This window comes from Pelophylax lessonae, assembly GCF_965119305.1.
Source record: "Pelophylax lessonae genome assembly, chromosome: 4".
NCBI lineage: Eukaryota > Metazoa > Chordata > Amphibia > Anura > Ranidae > Pelophylax > Pelophylax lessonae.
In genome coordinates this window covers 384,912,716-384,935,085 of record NC_138771.1, presented here as the reverse complement: position 1 = coordinate 384,935,085, position 22,370 = coordinate 384,912,716, and the positions used below count along the sequence as shown (strand labels likewise).

Genomic DNA, 22,370 nt, shown 5'->3' with positions numbered 1-22,370 from the left:
ATCTGTACAATGGTAAAATGATATATCTCTCTCTGGAGTTAATGCCTCTGTTAATACAAGAAATGACTTTGCTTGCTTTGGAAACAGTCGCTTGGCATTGAATGCTATTATTATGATCTACCAGAACACCCAGATCCTTCTCCCAGTTCTACTCCACCTAGTATGTATGATGCATGCATATTCTTAGTCCCCAAGTGCATAACTTTACATTTATCAACATTAAACCTCATTTGCCACATAGTTGCCCAATGAAACAGTGCATTGAGGTCAGCTTGTAAGTTGGAGACATCCTGTAAAGAAGTTATTCCACTGTAAAGCTTGGTGTCATCTGCAAAGACTGAAATGCTACTTTTAATCCCAGACCCTAAATCATTTATAAAGATATTAAAAAGTAAGGGTCCCAACACTGAACCTTGGTTTCCGTTACCCTGGTTCCTCAGCCAAGGGCTCCAAAAGTCTTCTAAGCCCAAGGACAAGCACTCCTCAATATGAAGGTTTGCCCCCACCCATTTCCAGGTTGGGGGGCTGACTTCTCAGTTTTCTAGGCCCGTGGACCTCCCTCATTTAGGACAAGTGGGTCCGCAAAACCATTTTCTCGGGACAAGAAAGAGTTTCACTCCTTTTCTCCAGGCAGATTTTTTCCCTCAAATCTGCGCCCTTCGTCAGTGCACCTACAGGTGCTGTGCGGGGTACCGAGGAGTGGTCTTCCCAGTACCCAACTCGAAGGGGTTCCAGAGTTTTTACTCTAATCTGTTTGCTGTCCCCAAGACAGATGGGGTTCGCCATATCCTGGACCTCACGGCCCTGAATGCCTTCATGCGGGTTCACAAGTTCAAGATGGAATCCATTCATACGGTGGTAGCCTCCCTCTGCCAAGGGGATTTTCTGGTCTCCATAGACATCAAGGACACCTACCTGCACATTCCCATTTGTGAGGGGCATCAACGCTTCCTACGCATTGCTATCAGGGATACACATTATTAGTTTGTAGCTCTGCCTTCTGCATCTCGGGAGTTTACCAAGGTCTTGGCCCCGGTCTTGGCCATGCTGAGACAACGAGAGATTGCTGTGATCGGCTACCTGGATGACTTGCTCCTGTGTGCAGGTGAATCCTGAACTTCGGGAATTTAGCGTTGACCCCTTCCAAGCACCTGGAGTATCTGGGACTGATCCTCGATTCAGAGCAAGCCAAGGTGTTACTTCCATCAGACAAACTCTTGAAACTCCTGTCAGTGGTCCAGCAGCTTTTGGCTTATAGGTGGCCCTCCTGCGTTTTTGCATGCAGGTCTTAGGTCTGATAGTGACTACCTTTGAGGCAGTTCCATATGCCCAGTTTCATATGAGACCACTGCAGAAGGAAATCCTTTTCAAATGGAACAGGTCTTCCGCCTCTCTGGACAATCGGATTCACCTAGAGCACAGGTGTCAAACACAAGGCCCGCGGGCCGAATCCAGCCCTCCAAGTCATTGTATGTGGCCCTCGCACCTCTCCTGTAGCTTCAGGATAGCTCCAGTCCTCCTCCAGACCTTATACTTTCTGCTTTCCAGCAATTCCTTCAGCTTCTTCCCAGCAGCACCACAAGGTAAGGGAGGTGCACTGTGATGTAAGGGAGGGTGGGGGACTCAACTTTTAAAGGTGGAGAGGCTCTTGACGTTTTATGTAAGGGTAGGGGATGCTCTTGACATCTAATTTTATAGATACAACCGGCCCTTTTGAGGGCAATCATAATGCTGATGCGGCCCGCGATTAAATTGAGTTTGACACCCCTGACCTAGAGCAACCAACGTCTCGTGGATTAGGTCTCTAGCCCTGAGAAACAAAAAGTCCTTTCTCTCCACTCGCCTTAATGTGGTCATGATGGATGCCAGCCTGTCGGGCCTGTCGGGCTGGGGCAGTGTCTTGGGATCGGATTTAGCTCAGGGTCGCTGGACTAAAGAGGAAGCTCGACTGCCCATCAATGTCCCTGAGCTGTGGGTGATCAGTTTGTCACTGATAGAGATGGACGAACATCGGCCGGGGCGGTTCGCGAACATCAGCCGCAAATTTTCTCAAAAGTCTGCGAACCGCAAGTTTGCAGCGGGCCCCATTGACTTAAATGGGAGGTGAACTTTAAAAACCTTTAGGTCATATTTACAGCCACAAAAGACTTACTAGCTGTGCACAAATAGTCCCAGCACATGTCAATGTCATAACAGAAGTGTTGCAATTGAAAAAGTTGCCCTAAATTTTTTTTTTTTTTACAGCAAAAAATATATATATTTTTTTTCATAAATCAGCCAGAACTGACAGCAGCCGGTAAATACATGTCTAATACATATAGGGTCCATTCACACATCTGTAAAATGGGTCCGTATCCATTCCACAATTTGGCGGAACCTTTACAGACCCATTGATTTTCAATTCCAGTCTGAAAAATTAGGCATTCACAGGATAAAGAAGTAAGTGTCGGCCATTCCAGGCCCCAAAAATTAGCCCACATGCGTTTACCTGACAGCTAAGAATGTTGTATTCTGTGTCTGAAGGTACATTAGGCATTCACAAGATACAGAAGTAAGTGTCGGCCAGTATTGGCCCCAAAAATTAGCCCACATGTGTTTACCTGTCAGCAAAGAATGTAGAAATCTGTGGCTGAAGGTACATTAGGCATTCACAGGATACAGAAGTAAGTGTCGGCCTGTATAGGCCCCAAAAATTAGCCCACATGGGTTTACCTGACAGCTAAGATTGTTGTATTCTGTAGCTGAAGATACATTAGGCATTCACAGGATACAGAAGTAAGTGTGGGCCAGTTTTGGGCCCAAAAATTAGCTCACATGGGTTTAACTGACAGCAAAGAACGTGTTATTTGATGGTTAGAGGTACATTAGGCATTCACAGGATACAGAAGTAAGTGTCGGCCTGTATAGGCCCCAAAAATTAGCTCACATGGGTTTAACTGACAGCAAAGAACGTGTTATTTGATGGTTAGAGGTACATTAGGCATTCACAGGATACAGAAGTAAGTGTCGGCCTGTATAGGCCCCAAAAATTAGCCCACATGGGTTTAACTGACAGCAAAGAACATAGTAATCGATGGCTAGAGGTACATTAGGCATTCACACAGTATACAGAAGTAAGTGTCGGCCTGTATAGGCTCCAAAAATTAGCTCACATGGGTTTAACTGACAGCAAAGAACATAGTGTATTTGATGGCTAGAGGTACATTAAGCATTCACAGGCTACAGAAGTAAGTGTCAGCCTGTATAGGCCCCAAAAATTAGCTCACATGGGTTTAACTGACAGCAAAGAAAGTAGTATTTGATGGCTAGAGGTACATTAGATATTCACACAGTATACAGAAGTGTTGGCCTGTATAGGCTCCAAAAATTAGCTCACATGGGTTTAACTGACAGCAAAGAACATAGTATTTGATGGCTAGAGATACATTAGGCATTCACACAGAATACAGAAGTAAGTGTCGGCCTGTATAGGCTCCAAAAATTATCTCACATGGGTTTAACTGAAAACAAAGAACGTAGTGTATTTGATGGCTAGAGGTACATTAGGCATTCACAGTATACAGAAGTGTCGGCCTGTATAGGCCCCAAAATTAGCCATTCAATGGACATGAAATGCCTTTTAGGCCGCTGTATTTAGCGAAGACAAGGACCAGGAATTGTTGTGGGTGGATGGCGGTCTGGCAGATATTTGTAGCCTGTCATGAGGAATTTCAATGAAACATGGTCTACTGGTCACATGTGTTGAATTCCTCAGAGATCCATGCCTCATTCATTTTTATAAATGGGAGGTAGTCTACACTGTCATGAGCTAGGCGAGTGCGCTTATCGGTCACGATCCCCCTGCTGCGCTGAACGTCCTTTCGGACAGGACACTGGACGTGGGGCAAGCCAACAGTTCCATTGCAAATTGTGCAAGCTCTGGCCAGAGGTCAAGCCTGCCCACCCAGTAGTCCAGGGGTTCATCACTCCTCAGAGCATCCACATCGGCCGTTAACCCAATGTAGTCGGACACCTGTTGGACACCTTTTTTACACTCCAACATTTGAGCCACAGAAGCCTGCCTTTTTCCAGAACAACGTGACAACGGCATCACGGAAGGTGGAGTGTTGGACAACTGTGAGGAGACAGGAGAAGGATAAGAGGGTGGATGGTGAGAGCCTGGAATGTGGCTTTGTGAGTTCTGACGGTGTTGCTCCCACTGGGCTCGTTGATGGGATTTCAGGTGCCTTCTTAAGGCGATTGTCCCTGGGTGAGTTTTGGGCTTACCGCAACTTATGCGTTGACTGCAAAGGCTGCAGATGACAACACTGTTGTCAGCAACGGACACATTAAAAAAAGCCCACACTGCGGAGCCATGTGCCGGCGTCCTGGGAGCGCCAGATGTGACTGTACATCATTGATGGCTCGCTCCTGATACATTTGCAGTCTGTTTTGTACCTTTTGTGCAATGCAAGTTCTGCCTGCCTCTCCTCTCTATCTGCCGGTCCGTCAGTCCGCCCGTTCTAAAAAAAATTGGCCAGTAACTGTTGTCACTGTGTGTAGCACAATTAACACAGCAAAAGAGGCCAAACTTTTGCAGGACTAAAATACAATCTTAGAAATGTATACTGTTAAATAACACCTCACTTCAATCTGTGGTATTGGGGGGCCACAGGTTTATCACACCAGTTCTACAAAAAATTGGCCAGTAACTGTTGTCACTGTGTGTAGCACAGTTAACACAGCAAAAGAGGCCAAATTTTTGCAAGACTAAAATACAATCTTAGAAAATTATACTGTTAAATAACATCCCACTTCAATATGTGGTATTGGGGGGCCACTGGTCTATCACACCAGTTGTTCAAAAATTTGGTCAGTGACTTTGGCACTGTGTGTACTAGACTTAACTCAGCAAAAGAGGCAATATTGTTGCAGGACACAAATACACTTGTATAAGTTTACTCAGATAACACCCCACTTCAATATGTGGTATTGGGGGGCCATTGGTCTATCACACCAGTTCCAAAAATTGGCCAGTGAGTTTGGCACTGTGTGTACCAGACTTAACTCAGCAAAAGAGGCAATATTGTTGCAGGACACAAATACACTTGTAAAAGTTTACTCAGATAACACCCCACTTCAATCTGTGGTATTGGGGGGGGGGGTACAGGTTTATTACTACAGTTCTACAAATAATTGGCCAGTAACTGTTGTCACTGTGTGTAGCACAGTTAACACAGCAAGAGAGGCCAAATTTTGCAGGACTAAAATACACTCTTAGAAAATTATATTGTTAAATAACAACCCACTTCAATCTGTGGTATTGGGGGGGGGGGTACAGGTTTATTACTACAGTTCTACAAATAATTGGCCAGTAACTGTTGTCACTGTGTGTAGCACAGTTAACACAGCAAGAGAGGCCACTTTTTGCAGGACTATAATACACTCTTAGAAATTTATACTGTTAAATAACACCCCACTTCAATATGTGGTATTGGGGGCCACTGGTCTATCACAGCAGCTCAAAAAAATTGGCCAGTGAGTTTGGCAGTGTGTGTATCAGACTTAACTCAGCAAAAGAGGCAATATTGTTGCAGGACACAAATACACTTGTAAAAGTATACTCAGATAACACCCCACTTCAATATGTGGTAATGGGAGGGCCATTGGTCTATCACACCAGTTATAATACATTATAAGTGCTTTTGTCACTGTGTGTAGTATTGCTGCAGCAATGCTCAGTCACACCACACCTGTCACAATGCTGCACAGTGCACAATAATACTACTAATCCACTATAATATCCTTTCTACAAAGTATATTATACTGTGGATTACCCCCCCCCCCTTTTTAGTGCACTGCACAGCAATACCAAAAAAAATTGCAGCCCTTTAAATTACTTTTGTGGACATTAACAGAGCGATTTGTGTGACTGCAGCCGATCTCTCTAACTGCCCCTAAAGCACAGACTGGATACCTGCCCCTAACCTGAAAAGAGACTGGACCTATACCAAAAAATGCAGCCCTTTAAATGACTTTTGTGGACATTAACAGAGTGATTTGTGTGACTGCAGCCGATCTCTCTAACTGTCCCTAAAGCACAGACTGGATACCTATCTCTAACCTGAAAAGAGACTGGACCTATACCGAAATACCAGCCCTTAAAAGGACCTTTGTGGACATTAACAGAGCGATTTGTGTGACTGCTGCCGATCTCTAACCGCCCCTAAAACACTGACTGGATACCTGTCCCTAACCTGAAAAGATACTAGTAGACCTATACCGAAATAACAGCCCTGAAAAGGACTTTTGTGGATCTTCACAGAGCTATTTGTGTCTGGCAATCTCTCCCTCATGAACACATCAGACCTCTCCCTACGCTGGCAAAAAGCAGAAATGGCCGACAGCTCAGGTCTATTTATAAGGTAGGGGCATGTCCATGTGCTGAAATGTTTTAATTGGCTGTCCCGTTTCGCCTGACGGCTGTGTCATGGGTCAAAGTTCTTCTGAATGAAAAAGAAAACGGCGGCCCGGACATCTTCGCAAACATCGGCAAAAGTCAGACTTTTCGCGAATTTGCGAACAAGCAAAATTTGCCACGAACCGACCGCCGGGCGAACTGCAAGGCCATCTCTAGTCACTGACACATTGGATGGATCACTTAAAGGGTCTGCCGACCAGGATCCAGTTAGACAGTGCCACTGCAGTGGTGTATGTCAATCATCAGGAAGGCACGAGAAGTGCAGCAGCTGCACTAGAGATGGCTCACATCCTGCGATGGGCGGAAATATTTGCTCCTTCTCTGTCTGCTGTACACATTCCAGAATCTAAAACTGGCAAGTGGGTTATCTCAGCCATCAGACACTGGATCAGGGCAAGTGGTCCCTACATTCGGAGGTGTTCCATCAGCTCTGCCTTCACTTGGGGACACCGGACGTGGATCTTCTGGCATCCCGCCTCAATCGGAAGGTTCCACAGTTCATTGCATGATCGCTGGATCCTCTCGCGGATGCAACGGATAGATTAGTGACACAGTGGAAGCAGTACAACCTCATTTACCACTTCCCTTCCCTCTGACTGATTCCTTGACTACTAAACAGGATAGAGGCCAAAGGGATCCTGATTATATTGGTGGCCCCGGACTGGCCTCCCTGTCCATGGTACACTGATGTGATGGGGTTGATGGCGGGCGTTTCCTGGTGGCTACCTCTTCAGGAGGACCTTCTGCCCTCAGGACCAGTCTTCCATCCTGCTTTACCATCACTGGCTTTGACAGCGTAGCTATTGAAAGCCAGGTTCTGAAGGATAGGGGGTTATCTAGCTCAGTGATTCCCACTATGTTCAAGGCCTGTAAGTCTCCCTCCTGGAAGATTTATCGCACCTGAAGAGCTTATTTGATGTGAAGCCCAGGGGTTCCAACCTCCCGCCTCAATCCTCGGTGGCTCAGGTGTTGGCCTTCTTCCAGCATAGTATGGATCAGAAACTTGCATTGAGCACTATCAAGGGTCAAGTCTCTGCTCTGGCTGTTTTGTTTCAGCATCCCTAGGCCACGCATTCTTTGGTTTGCACCTTCGTTCAGGGGGTTCGTCATGTGGTGCCTCCTGTGTGCTCTCTGTTGCCACCATGGGACTTAAACTCTCTGCTCTTCAGAAGCCTCCCTTTTAAGAGCATTTGGGATATTCCCTTTCTTACACTAGTCACTATCACCTATGCACAGCGGGTGTCAGAATTGAGGCTTTGTCCTGCAAGCCACCTTATCTGGTTTTACACAAAGAAAGGTGGTGCTTCGACCTTCCCCTTCCTTTCTGTCGAAGGTGGTATCGGATTTTTATTTGAATGAGGATATGTTCCTTCTTTCTCGGTGTCCTCAGCCATCACACCCCACGGAGGAGGCTATACACTCCCTAGACTTGTTTTGTTCAATTCACATGTACCTTTCTGTGACAGCTGCTTTTCAGAGGACTTATTCTCTCTTTGTGCTCACGGGTGGTCAGAAGAAAGGATCAGCAGCCTCTTCTGCCACTATTTCTTGGTGGATTTGGAAGACAATTGTGCAGGCATAGGACATTAAGGGACAAGAACCTCTTTTCCCTATTATGGCGCACTCCACCAGACTGGTTGGCACCTCCTGGGTGTTCCGATATTGAGCGTCTGTATCTCAAGTATGCAAAGTGGCGACCTCGTCATCTGTGCACACGTTTACTAAGTTTTATAGAGTTGATTTGTTGGCATCTGCTGATGCTAGTTTTGTCTACAAAGTTTTTCAGACAGCTCTTTAGGACTCCCAGGTACCCCTTCGGGTAATTCAGTGTGTGGGCATGTTGTCCTGCGTTTTTTTCTCCATTAGTTTGTTTGCCCACCGCTCTTTGGGGCACTGCTTGGGGACATTCCTGTTTTGTCATGGATATAGAAGAAGCAGCTGTTTCCATCAATGAAAATTGGATAAAATGGGATTTTTTGTTACTCATTGTAAAACCCCTTTCTCTGAGTTATTGAGGGACACAGTACCCACCCCTCTTTGGAGTTTCTTCTTTGACACTTTTTGTGGCTGACTGGAGACCTATAGCAGAGAGGGGGTTTTATACCCAGAGGACTGCCCATAGGAGGTGCCGAGTGTTTTTTTTTTTTATAGTTCCTACTCCTGTAGGTGGGTCCTAAAATCTGTTTCATCATGGATATAGAAGAAGCAGCTATGCCCATCAATTTACTTAGAGAAAGAGATTTTATGGTAAGTAACAAAGAGGCAACAGCGGACACTTTTGCATAAACATCAAGGCAGACAATCCTAGGCTTCTGCTCCTCTGAATTAGCAGGTGCAGCATCTCGAGACCTGGGGCACTCAGCAATAGCATGGCCCCATTCACAGCAAAGCACTTGCCACCATGTCAGAGCTGCCACTGTGCTTGCCACCATGTCACCATGTCCAGAACTCTCCATGTGGTAATTTTTTTCACCTGAGACTTGCAGACATTTTCATTCCCACTTGATCTCTTCTCCATGCAAAAGATGTGCCTTGTACTTGTCACCTGGAACTCCATCAGCAGCAGAGATTTCAACAGCTCTTACCAGCGGTTCCTAAGCAGTAACTCTCTCAAACTTAACAAGAAAGTTCTCAATGTCCTCAGTAGGCAACATGGGCTTAATGAAGTCCGCTACTCCAATCTCAGCATTGTTGCTATAGGTAACAGAAGCTGTCAACTGATTTGGCGAACTCTGTTTAGGCATGTATTGGGCTTGTCTTGGTGGTAACAACCCCTCAAACCACAGAGTTCTGTCTCTCATTTCAGCAAACAATGTTTCCTTTTTACATTTTGACTGTCCCATCTTCAGACACTCCACTGCACAGCTACAGCAAACTAGCACAGTTCAACCTGGAGTACTGTCTTTTTAAGGGCAGAGGCACACACAATGCTGCACACACTGCAGAACATACACAGGTACTGGCCAACTCTCTGTTCTGGCATGCAGGGATTTGGAACTCCACCGTCTTGCCCACATACAAGCACCAATATGTGGGATTTGGGGGGTTAAACTCAAGCAGAAGGTGCATTTGCAATGAGTTGCTCCAGTCCAAAACTGTATGTTAGGTCATGGTAGCCCACTTTTATTCAATAAATGAAAACTTCACATATACAGTTCATCAGTTGCCCAGGCAGGGTTTTTTTTTCCACACAATGTGCACAAACCAAAATACAGAGCCACCTGGCTCACTTGTCGGTAGCACTGCTGCTTCTCTTACCAGTCCCTTCGACTGTGTGTTGACCAGCATTCCTGGAACACTTGGCTCTCTAGCCTTTAGTCACAGTACCCTGTTGCATGTCCCACCTCTGGCCTATGGATTGGGGGACACCTGACACCCCAGATAGGATCCCCTTTGACTCCAGGAACTAACGCCTGCTGTCTCCTAGCTTATGGCTGGGCCCTCTGTCCTCTCGATGAGATCTCTGTCTCGTGGCTTCTGCTGGGGCCCCCTGACCCCGGGTGAGACCTTCAGTCTTCCACACTGGGAGGGGTCACACAGGTACTCACACAGATTGCAGGCATGTAGTAAACTCTGGACACAAAATTGAATGTTCCAATCCAGAACTACAGAGTCTGGAGAAAGCCAAAAACATAGCTTTCTCCACTTTCTCCAGAAATTATAGTTTTGAACCTCGCATTTAACCCTGAATGCAAATCCTTTGTCACATTTTTTTATATTCTCCCAATGACCTTTTTCCCTTTTTTATAAGTGATCACGTACCCTCTGTTCTCCACTGCAAAAGGAGCTGAGGGAGGAGAAACAGTAAATGACTGTGAGGGGGGGGGGGGTGATGCGAGACGCGTCAGAACAAGTCTAATCATTGGAGGAGTGCAGGCTGAGTTCCCAGCACTATGCTGTGCACTGATGCCCAGTGTGGTCAGTTTTTCATAGGAAAGCAGAGGGACTGACAGGAACCCCAGGTATATTAAACAAAGGAAAAAATACAAAGAGAACAGGATAATTTTTCATATTTGTACATGGTACAGCAGGTAAATATAAATTTTTTTATTATGTAATAGAGCTAATTCAGTGGTGGGATTTGCAGTAGCTCCTCCTCCCATAGGGATCCCTGCACATCCAGGACTGACTCTGTGACATCAGCTGACAGAGGGCTTTAGCCTACTGCCAAGCTGAATCTGAGTCACAGGAGTGCAGAAGTGCGCTCCTGTGATCCACCTGAGAAATATGGAAAAAAGGCTTTGGCCATACTTCTCTTTTTAATTGAATTCCTAGTTTTATCCATAGGCAACAAAAGAGAACACACAACAGTTTGGATTTGCCAATAAACTTTAGGCCAGAACTGTTTCACAATTGGTTCCACCAGATATGTGCCTTCTCTTGGACACCCTTTAAAGCATGAGAAAGGATATGATGGTAGAGCTTTGGAGATGCTGACTTTAACTAGATACCACTTCATTAATAATTTTGTAATTTGTTTTGAGTGCTGATGTTATTAGCAATTTTAGAGGTGGATTCCCATATCTGTTTCCATTCTTTGTTAGTGTTTTACCCAATTCTTGTTCCTATTTGGAAATGTATGAAGGTGTATGAAGGTGGAGAGGAATGGATTGCTTGCAAAAGCTGTGAGAATAAGAAGGATATCATTTCAGGAAAGTGTGGATCAGAAGTTCAAAACAATTCAAATGGCGTTTTTTTTAATGAGATCGGTTTTTCAGAGAGTCAAGGAAATATTCAAAGGATCACATTTTGTAACATGTTACAACCTTATTTAGGGTATGACATGTTACAGATGCACCACATTACACAGCCCCCCAATCCGCTGCTTTGATAGCGTTTTGGAGATCTTCTCCCCCCCACTCGCTGTCACAATCTAAAAAAAAAACATGGCCGAGCGGGGCTCTGCCCACCCATCCAGTTAATTAATTCACAGTGTTTTATGAATGTGAAAACTACAGGTACTGACAGCCTTTGCTGCTGTCAGCTTATAATTCTCACTGACCACGCTCCAGTCTCAGCATTATCCGAGTCCTGCAACATCCCACAGGCACCACCTGTCTGCTAATTCTATGCCAGCACACCAGCTGTACTCTGGAACTTCTTGCACACAGTCCAGCAGGCGACCGGTGCTACTTTGGGCTTGACCTCTCCTTTTTTCACCCTCAGGGGGGTCTGGAACTTAGCTGCAAGGGAAGTCCTCTCTCTACATTTGCCTCCAGCACCAGGTAGGTGATCATATCAACCAGCCAAGATATCTGAGGACGAGAGCGGTGCTTCCGCGTTGGAGGCCCTATGTCAGCAGATGACTGGTCTTACACAAGCAGTTCAGAGTTTACAAGATGGCTACTGTCAGCTGGCAGGACTCTGTCACTCCCTCACTACCTCCACGACTCCTGTGGATCTTAACCAAGCTACAAGCTCCACTGCCTCCACTCCACTGGACAGTTTTTCTGCTACAGCCGCACCTGCTGTAGGTTTACCTCCACTGGAGTCCCCACTCCTGAGTGCTTTTCAGGTGACCGATGAAAATTCAGGGCCTTCAAAAATGCCTGTGAACTTTACTTTGCCCTGCAACCAAGGATTTTTTCTCTGGAGACTGCCAAGATGGGTTTCATCTTCTCCCTTTTGCCAGATGAGCCACAGTCCTGGGCTCATAATCTCCTTGAGCAAAATAACTTAGTACTGGATTCATTTGCCACCTTCTTTGAAGCTATGGCTACCCTATATGATGATCCACAGCGTACTGCCACCATCGAGTCTGCCCTTCATGCTCTAGTACAAGGCAGACGACCAGTGGAGGATTATATTGTGGAGTTTTACAAGTGGTCAGCTGATACCGGGTGGAATGATGTTGCCCTAAAATACCAGTTCTGGCAAGGTTTATCCAAGACTCTTAAGGACGATTTGGCTAAGATTGAGGATCCCGCATTATTAGAGAATCTCATCCAAGTCTTTATCCAACTAGACTGATGGCTGCGGGAGTGACGGTCCAAACGCACTTAGACCCTCCAGCCCACATGGGTAATGCAAAAGTTTCTAGGACCAACACTCTGTTCCCAGTCCATTAATACTTCTGATGGGAAACCCATGCAAATTGGCCTACTCCACCCTGCTTTAACCCCTGAAGAGAGAGCATGCAGAGGACAAGGTAACTTTTTTCTCTACTGTGGAGCTTCCGGCCACTTCCTTCGCAGTTGTCCTGTTCCTCCAAGTAAGTCCAGCCTTCTATGCACCTCGTACCCACAGTTATCCGGGACTCTACCCACTCATATAATTATCCCCATTTCTCTGCAGGTGGCTGGAAAGGAAGTCAAGCTGCGGGCGATCGTTGACTCTGGAGCCTGTAGTTGCTTCTTGGCATCAACCTCGCCAAGATCCTGCACATACCCCTTAAACTAAAGGAGCAAAGACTTGATGTACATTTAGCAGATGGCACTGCTCCCAGCTCTGGACCTGTCACTCATGAGACTATCCCTGTCCTTGCCACCATGAATGCAGGCCATCAGGAATTACTCTGCTTTGACATCATCATTTCACCTATATACCCAGCCATCCTAGGGATATCCTGGCTGAAATTGACTGGCCTAAGGGAGAAATCATCATCTCATCTTCCTACTGTTGCCAACACTGTGGCATCCCCATGCCTGTCAACCCTTCAGTGTGTCTCTCCGTTCAACCTACATTGGATCCCTGTCATGCCATCCCTTCGGCCAGCCTTGATTTTCTTGATGTTTTTGACAAGAAAGGTGCCTATGCCTTGCCCCCCCATCGGTCCTATGACTGCCCGATTGAGTTGCTTCCTGGAGCACAAGTACACTTCGGCCGAATCTTTTCTTTATCCGAGCTGGAGCTAGAGACCCTCCGGCAATTTATAGATGAAAACCTAGCCAAAGGATTCATCCGCCCCCTCCTCTTCGCCTGCTGGAGCCGGCATCTTCTTCATCGAGAAGAAGAATCGATCTCTCAGACCATGCATTGATATCATGTACCTGGTTGAGATCGAGCTGTAGAGGGGGATTCTCTTGCACCTCCTGTCCAACACCCCTGGTAGTGATGACAAGCGGTGTGTGGCACAGAGTGGCACGAGGGCCGATATAGCAGGTGGTGCCTTGACAGGAGACTGAAGGCCGTGGATCACCGGAGGAACACCTGGACATGGAACTCCGCGATGCTGGATGAGAAGGCAGGAGCTAAGCCAGAACGCGAGCCAAGGATTCGTCTACAGCTGGGCAGCGTGGGTACAGGAAGCAAGGTACAAAGGCATAAGACAGGAGCAAGGTCAATCACAGGTCGGCGTCACAGGTAGGCAGGCAGGAATCCAAATTAGAGTCAAGGGCAAGCCGGGTCAGCACAGGTAAACCAGAAGCAGGTCAGGGCACAGGTAAACAGGAACAAGCTGAAAGACCACTCAGCAATGTGCTCCTGTCACTGCTCAGCATAAATAGACCGTTTGGTGCCAATGCGTGCGCATGCGCACACGCACATTTCTCCCTGTGCACACAGTAATGTGCCTGGGCATGCGAACCAACACCTGTTTGGGTCCAGCTGAACGTCTCTTACAATTGATTTTATTGACCTTAATAAAACTGCCACCAAGAACCGATACCCACTCTTTCCTGAGTTATTCCTAAGGTTCCAAACAGCCCAGGTTTTCACAAAGTTGGACTTACGGGGAGGCCTACAACCTGGTTCATATTAGGGAAGGTGACGAGCGGAAGACCACCTTCTGAACACACTTTGGTCACTTTGAGTACCTTGTGATTCCCTCCAGGCTATGTAACATCATTCCAACATTTTGTGAATGACATCTTCAGGGAATACTTTGACCTGTTCTTATTAGTTTATCTGGATCATGGATGACATACTAATTTTCCCAGCCTCACTTGAACTCCATCGAGTGCGAGTTTCTAGAAACAATCTGTCCAGTTCTTATGACTCATAATCGCCACAGAAGGCATCTCCTTGGGTCCTCTGAAGGTCTCCAGACCTCCAAAAGGGGTCCAGAGGTTCGTGGGCTTCGCTAATTTTTATAGGAAATTCATTTGAAATTTTTCGACTATCATTGCTCCGATCACCCCGCTCACCTGCATTTCCGCTTCTCCTGGAACCAGGATTCCCAAACGGCCTTCAAACAACTGAAGACTCTCTTCACCTCAGCTCCAGTGTTGCAACACCTGGGCCCAGCTCTTCCCTTTGTCCTCAAGATGGACGTATCTGAAGTAGCTACGGGAGCTGTGCTCTTTCAGCGTCAGGGCCCAAAGGCCCTGCTTCACCCAGTAGCCTTTTTTTCTAGGAAGCTAAATCAAGCCAAGAGAAACTACGATGTGGGTGACAGTGAACTCCTGGAAATTAAAGTCACCCCTCGAAGAATGGAAATACCTGCTGGAGGGTGCTATCCACCTAATTAAGGTTTTCACAGATCACAGAAATCTGGAATATCTAAGATCTGCAAAACGCCTAAAACCTCGACAAGCCAGATAGGCCTTATTCTTTTCTAGATTTAATTACCACTTGACATACCGCCCGAGTCCAAAAAAGGGAAAGCTGATTCCCTGTCCAGGACCTGATCATCTCCTATATTATGTCTGCAGTCTCTGATCATCTCCTGTAGTACGTTTTTAGCCTCTGACCATCTCCTATAGCATGTCTGCAGTCTCTGACCATCTCTTGTAGCATGTTTGCAGTCTCTGGCCATCTCTTGCAGCATGTCTGCAGTCTCTGACCATCTCTTGTAGTAGCTATGAGGAAGAGGGCAAGTCTCTAAAAACATGTTAGTCTGTTGGACTTACATTGTCCCTCCATGTGATGTACTGAGAATTTGAAGCTGGTTTTTCTCTGACAAGATTTGATGTATATGTTGGTTTGGGAGTATTTTACCTATCATATTTTAATAATAAAAGATGTCTGAGGATAATGCACTAGAACAGTGCATCCTCTGTTTTATGATCTCCTCTTGTATGTCTGCAGTCTGACCATCTCTTGTAATATGCCTGCAGTCCCTGGTCATCTCCTGTGGTACATTTGCAGTCTCTGATCATCTGCTGTAGTATATCTGCAGTCTCTGACCATCTTTTCTAATATGTCTGCGGTCTCTGATCATATCTTGTAACATGCCTGCAGTCTCAGTTCATCCCCTTTAGTACGTTAGCAGTCTCTGACCATCTTCTGTAGTATGTCTGCAGTCTCTAATAATCTCCTGCAGCATGTCGGCAGTCTCTGATCATCTCCTGTTATACGTCTGCAGTCTCTGACGATCTCCTGTTGCATGTCTGGGGTCTCTGATAATTTCCTTTAGTACGTCTGCAGTCTCCAATCATCTCCTGTAGTGTGCCTGCAGTACCTGGCCATGTCCTGTAGTGTGTCTACCACTTAATAATATGCACATCACTTTGGTGTGTCAGGTGCTATAGTTGAGGGCACCAAAATCTAATCAGTTGACCATCACTGGGATGCAGTCTCAAACTAAGTTATATTTACACAAAATAAATGGAATGTAGGAGAGTTAGAACAAGCCCTTTTTCGCTTAAAGTAGACCTTTCACCCCAAAGGCATCTTTTACATGTGCTGCAGTTTTTTCCACTCCTCTATAAATCAATGTGTAATCACAGATTGTACAGAATGAATTTTCTTGCCACGGCAGTATAAAAACCAATGTTGATTTAACCCCACTAAAGATAAGAAAAACGAATGAATGTTTTTACAACAAAAATTTCAAACAAAATTTTAATAGTGAATACCCACCCCAACTCTGGAACATTTAGCATTGTATCTGCTGATCCTACTCTTACTGAACATAAGAAGAAGGGAGTGTCATCAGCTCAGTAAAAGGCATCAAAAAACAATTCCTACCACATATCCACTTTCTATCATTTAAACATGTTTTTGGTCTATATTCTCTTTTCTTGTGGATTTATATTTATAATAAACATTTCTCTGTAATTGAGTTTATGACATCATACATGTTTCACTTTTTAATGTTCTAAATATTCTTTTTATGTTTTTATGTTCAGGAATGATTACTGCTATTGGCTTATCCAATCTGCAATTTGTAGATATGAATTCATCAAGAAATTTATTTGTCTTGGGTTTTTCCCTGTTTTTTGGATTAGTTTTACCAAATTACTTGGATGCAAATCCTAACTGCATTGAGACAGGTATGTAAAATTTAATTTTGCTTTAAGGAAGTTTTTAGCGTGATTTTATGCACACACGTTGAGTTTTTTTTTATGCTTATTATATAGTATTTTTTGTAATTAACATATTTTGGCTGTACCACATTTTCATTACTGTGTTACTGTATATACAGAGATTTGTAATTTCTCCCACTAGTGATTATCTGTATATTGCTACAATCATGCAGACTCGATTTCTTATTTCTTAAAAATAAGTGTATCTTGTCATTCTAAAAGCATGTTATACATGAAAAGAATAAAATGAGCTACTCAGGTCATGCTGAACAATAATAAAATCAAGACAAAAAAAAAAAGAAAAATAAGGAATAAAGTACATAAATATGAGTTTTTAAGATAAATATTAGGAATATTAAATTAACACCAATATGTTCAATATTTACAGCAACTACACGTAAAAAAGCAGCCAGATGCTTAACCTCTTATTTTTTTACTTAACTTTTTTTTCCCCATAACATAGGGGGCAAAAAGTCCCCTATGTGATGATTTGTCTTTGTGACAGGTTCTCTTTAATGAGACATGCAGGGTCTAAAAGACCTTGCATGCTCCCCCTGTGCTTCACTGAATGTAATGCAATGCACATCACACTGCATTACATTCTTTCCCAGCCTTGATAGCCAGGGAAACTGTCAACGGTCAACAGGGAGTCGGGGACCCAGGAAAGTTAAAGTCCACAAACTTTGGTGTGTGTGTGTGTGTGTGTGTGTGGTAACTTTATTCCAGGTATAAAATGACATAATTACATATGTATTTGCTGGTAACAGGTAATTTTCACATGGGGTATTCAATACTATAAAAAGGCATTGGTCTATTTTAAGTTTTAACTACCCACTGATTCCTGAATTTGTTTTCCCACCTTTACCCTCATACAGGCGAGGAAGGACATTGCATGACAGATTAGTTCAATCTGATCAATATCGCCCACAGCTGGACCCTGTTACATTTTTGGGTCCACGTAACAATCGCTCCTATGTATGTTTAGGGTCTATACATTGTGCTAATATGATTAAAAGAAAGTGTTTTTCCCATCCTCATAAGGGATACAATAATAAAATAGAGGTTCATTATACCTGTCAATCTTCTTATGTAATTGATATCATAAAATGTCCTTGTGAGCTTTTATATGTTGGAGAAACTACTCAGAAAGTTAAAGAGCGTACTGCCTGCCATAAGTATTCCATTAGGGACAAATTAGATAAATTACCATTATCAAGACATTTTCTTAAAAAGGGACACTCGGTTTCACAGCTTAAATATATGGTAATAGATAGCATACCAAGGAATAGGCAAGGTGGAAATAGGGAACTGCTTTTAAAGAAACGAGAAGTGAGCTGGAGCCATCGTTTAGATAGAATTTAATCCTTTCAGGCTAATAGTAGTAGCCCCAGACCATGACACTCCCACCAACATGCTTCACTGTATGCAATACACACTTGTCTTTGTACTCTCCACCTGGTTGCCGCCACACACGCTTGACACCATCTGAACCAAATAGGTTTATCTTGGTCTCATCAGACCACAGGACATGGTTCCAGTAATCTATGTCCTTAGTCTGCTTGTCTTCAGCAAACTGTTTGTGGGCTTTCTTGTGCATCATCTTTAGAAGAGGCTTCCTTCTGGGACGACAGTCTTGCAGACCAATTTGATGCAGTGTGCAGCGTATGGTCTAAGTACTGACAGGCTGACCCCCCATCCCTTCAACCTCTGCAGCAATACTGACAGCACTCATATGTGTATTTCCCAAAGACAGCCTAGGGATATGACGCTGAGCATGTGAACTGACACTGAGAACTTCTTTGGTCGACCGTGGTGAGGCCTGTTCGGAGTGGAATCTGTCCTGTTAAACTGCTGTATGGTCTTGGTCACCGTGCTGCAGCTCAGTACTAATTTTGTGAGATACTGTAAATATCAAATTTACAGAACACATTGGCCCCATAAGGGATGATGAAGGGAATCTGGCTACAAAGGACAGAGACGTTGTGCTAAATAAATGATTTTCCTCAGTCTTCACAAAGGAATTGAGGGACTTTAAAAAATGACAACAACAACAAAAATAAACAAAAAACATTTTACACAAAGTTGTCATTTAAAAGATATATTTCTCACACATGCCATGGATATATGTGAAATTAGATGTAGATTCTGCTGCTTCTCCTGAGTATGGGGATACCACATGTGTGACACTTTTTGGGAGCTTAGCCACGTACGAGTGCCAAAAACCAATCATCGCCTTCAGGATTTCAAAAGGCGTAAATTGCTAATTTCACTTCCTCGCTATTTGCTGAGAGGCATGTTGAGTCGATGGAATATTTTATTTTTAGCCACAAGTTTCTGTAAAACGATGCAAAAAAAAAAAAATATATATATATATATATATATATATTTTTTTTTTTTATATATATACAAAGTTGGCACTTCAATTTTATAATGGTCACACATGCCATGGATATATGTGGAAGTTGACTCCAAAATACATTCGGCTGCTTCTCCTGAGTATGGTAATACCACATGTGTGAGACTTTTTTGCAGTCTAGCCCCATACAGGACCCTTTCTAAAAACTTTCCTAAAATGGGTAATTTGGGGGGTTTTGTGCTATCTTGGCATTTCAGGGCCTTCGCAACTGTTATAGTTAGTGAGGAAGTGAAATGAGCAATTTATGCCCTTAAAAAGCCTGAAGGCAGTGATTGGTTTTTGGGGTTCTGTATGCAGCTAGACTGCCAAAAAGTCTCACACATGCAGTATCCCCATACTCAGGAGAAGCAGCAGAATGCATTTTGGGGTGTATTTCTACATATACCCATGGAATGTGTGAGCAATACTTAATTTAATTGACAACTTTGTGTTAAAAAAAAAAATATTTTTTTTTGTCATTTTTCAGAAACATTCTATTGACTCAATATGCCTCTCAGCAAATACCGTGGGGTGTCTACTTTCCAAAAAGGGGTCATTTGGGGGATGTTTGAACTGTCCTGGCATTTTATGCCCAACAGTAGCAGCTTATGCCACACATCACCCACTCTTCTAACCACTTGAAGACCAAGCCTTTCCTAAAACTTTTTGTTTTGCTAGAAAATTATTTTTAACCCCCAAACTTTATATATTATTTTAAATCTGAGGCACTACAGAATAAAATGGTGGGTGTTGCAATGATTTTGTCATTTGTCATTTTGTCATTACGCAGCAATTTTCCAAACCCAATTTTTTTTTAAATTACACTTTTTTGAATTTTGATGCACAAAAACACAATATATTGCCCAATTGTTTGTTAAACTATAGATAAAGATAATCTTACACCGACATGCTTTGAAATTAAACATGTCCGTGCAGCAGCGACAAACTACCTACATTTTTAAAAGGCCTAAAAAGCTTTTACAGGGTACCACTTTAGATTTACAGAGGAGGTCTAGGGCTAGAATTACTGGCCTCAAATGCATGGTGCAATTGCTGTTTACTTAAGACAGGAGACCAATGCTTGTCTTCGCCTTTGCGTGGGAGCACGGGGGGGGGGGCAGGGGTACTTTAATTTTTTTTTCTTTTATTTTATTTTTAGACTGTCCCTTTCCTTTTTTTTTTATCACTTTTATTGTTATCACAGGGAATGTAAATATATCCTATGATAGGTAGTGACAGGTACTCTTTAAAAAAAAACAAAAAATTGAGGTCTATTAGACTCTAGATCTCCCCTCTGCCCTTCAAGTATCTGGCCACACCAAGATCAGTGTGATAAGATGCTCTCCCAATTTAAAAATGGAACTGTTAATTTCTGGTGAAGCCGAACTGATGAAATGCTCATAGCTTCCGGTTTCTTAAGCCATAGAGATGATTGGAGCCATTTTGGTCTCTGATCTGCTCTATGGTCAGCTGGCAGAACCATTCTCGGGTTCCTTGGAGGGACATAGAAGCCTGAGAAAACTGTGGAGGGCGGTGGGAGGGGGGAGGGGGGGACGTCACCGCTTGGGAACACAGTCTAGCCACTCACTAGCCACTAGGATTGCTTTTAAATAAAAGCCAACTGCCGGCTGAAAAAAAAATGATACCAAGATAATGCCTAAACCTCCAGGCATCATCCCAGGTATAACCACTCAAAGCCCAGCAACGTTGCTGGTTGTTGTTGGGCATATATTGCTATTTTCTTTTTCTTGTCTGTGTGCTGAACAAAAAGAAAAACAGATTCCTCTATTCACATCGATTGAAGTGGATGAAGAATTCTCTGCCAGAAAAAAGATGTGGTATGCCCACCATTAGAATATACCGCCCTGCATCCACCCACTGGTGGGCATACATGCAATGTTCTTTTTTTTTTTATTCAGCCCATGAGGGATCTGCCCTTTTGCCCCCCCAGCCCCCATGCTTCGACAAATATTTTTTTATCAGCAGTGGGGGAATCACCTCCTGTAGCGCTGTAGTCACTGATTTATGGATTCTGCAAGAAAACCCTGTTGCTGTCAGAAAGTAACCCTGTGGCTTTGCAGCTAAATGGAATACCTGCAAAGCAAACAATGGTAACAATAAAACATTAACTCAAAAATACAACTATTTTTTTATTGCAATCTGTGCCAAAAAAAGAGTAAAATATATAATAGGGGCGAAGAATAGGGGAGATCCGCCCTCTGTCACCCCAGCACATATGCTTCAAAATATATGCTTTTTTTTTTTAACTGCGGTGGTGAAATCACCTCCTACAGCGCTGTAGTCACTGATTTATGTATGCTGAAAGCAAACCATGTTGCTGTCAGAATAAACAGATCAGTGCTGCAGCTGAATGGCGTTTCTGCAAAGCAAACAATGGTTAACAATAAAACACAGTAACAATTAAACATTGCAGTATAGTATACAGTACAGTAAAACAGTAAGAACAGAACATCAACTCAATAAAACAAAACTTTTTTTGTAACTATAAAAAACTTTAAATGTTCCAGGCTAAGGTCTCTCAAAATGTTAGTCAGTTTCCTAACTATCTAACATCTTTCAAGACCCTGTCTGAATGTGTGCCCTAGACTGTGCCGAGCTGTAGCCTATACTAATAATCCACTAATGTGCGGCAGCAATGGAAACAGTCCTGGATGCAAAGACCAGGTTGGCCAGGACAGGAGGGACAAAAATAGCGGGTGTCACTCCTATATCCTCATCTGCTAAAGACACAAAATTTTTTTTTGTGGTGCTCTTTGGGTAAGGGTACCAGGGAAGAAATCTGGAAAATGCCTCTCATGAAGCCGGCTCAAAGCATCTGGATTGAGAAATTGGGTCACAGCACCTTCTGGAAACAAAAGGGCTGTGATTATCTCTTCCTGGAATTTTAGGAAGGATCCACTTCTTCCTGATGCTTTGTATAGTACATTTGCGTTGAGCAGAGCCAACTGTAATAAATATACAGACATTTTTTTGTACCAGCGTCCGGCTTATGGGCAATTAAGTATGGCCCCATCATCTGGTTATTGAAGTCCACCCCTCCCATGTTAAGGTTGTAGTCGTTGACACAGAGGGGCTTCTCAACAAAACCAGTCGCCATTGGAGTTTGGCCTGTCGTATCTGTGTGAATGGAAGACAGAATGAACACGTTCCATTTGTCCTTCCACCTCACTGCAAGCAATTCATTACTTCTCAGCAGGCTCTCTCCCTCCGTCTAAGTCAGGAATTTACAAGCCATTGGTGAAAGCCCCAGTGGTTAGGTTTGCACTGTGCCACTTGTGCCAATTCCAAATTCAAAAAGGTGCCTAAA

At 43.9% G+C, this 22,370-nt stretch overlaps 1 protein-coding gene across 2 annotated transcripts in view; it reads left to right on the top strand.

Moving 5' to 3' along the window:
* SLC23A1 (solute carrier family 23 member 1) overlaps window positions 1–22,370 on the top strand; it is a 580,604-nt gene that overhangs the window by 506,138 nt on the left and 52,096 nt on the right. For both annotated transcript variants that reach the window (XM_082255678.1, XM_082255677.1), the window contains one exon: window positions 16,471–16,614. In XM_082255678.1, the coding sequence (XP_082111804.1) occupies window positions 16,471–16,614 (144 nt within the window). The remainder of the gene's footprint in view (window positions 1–16,470; window positions 16,615–22,370) is intronic.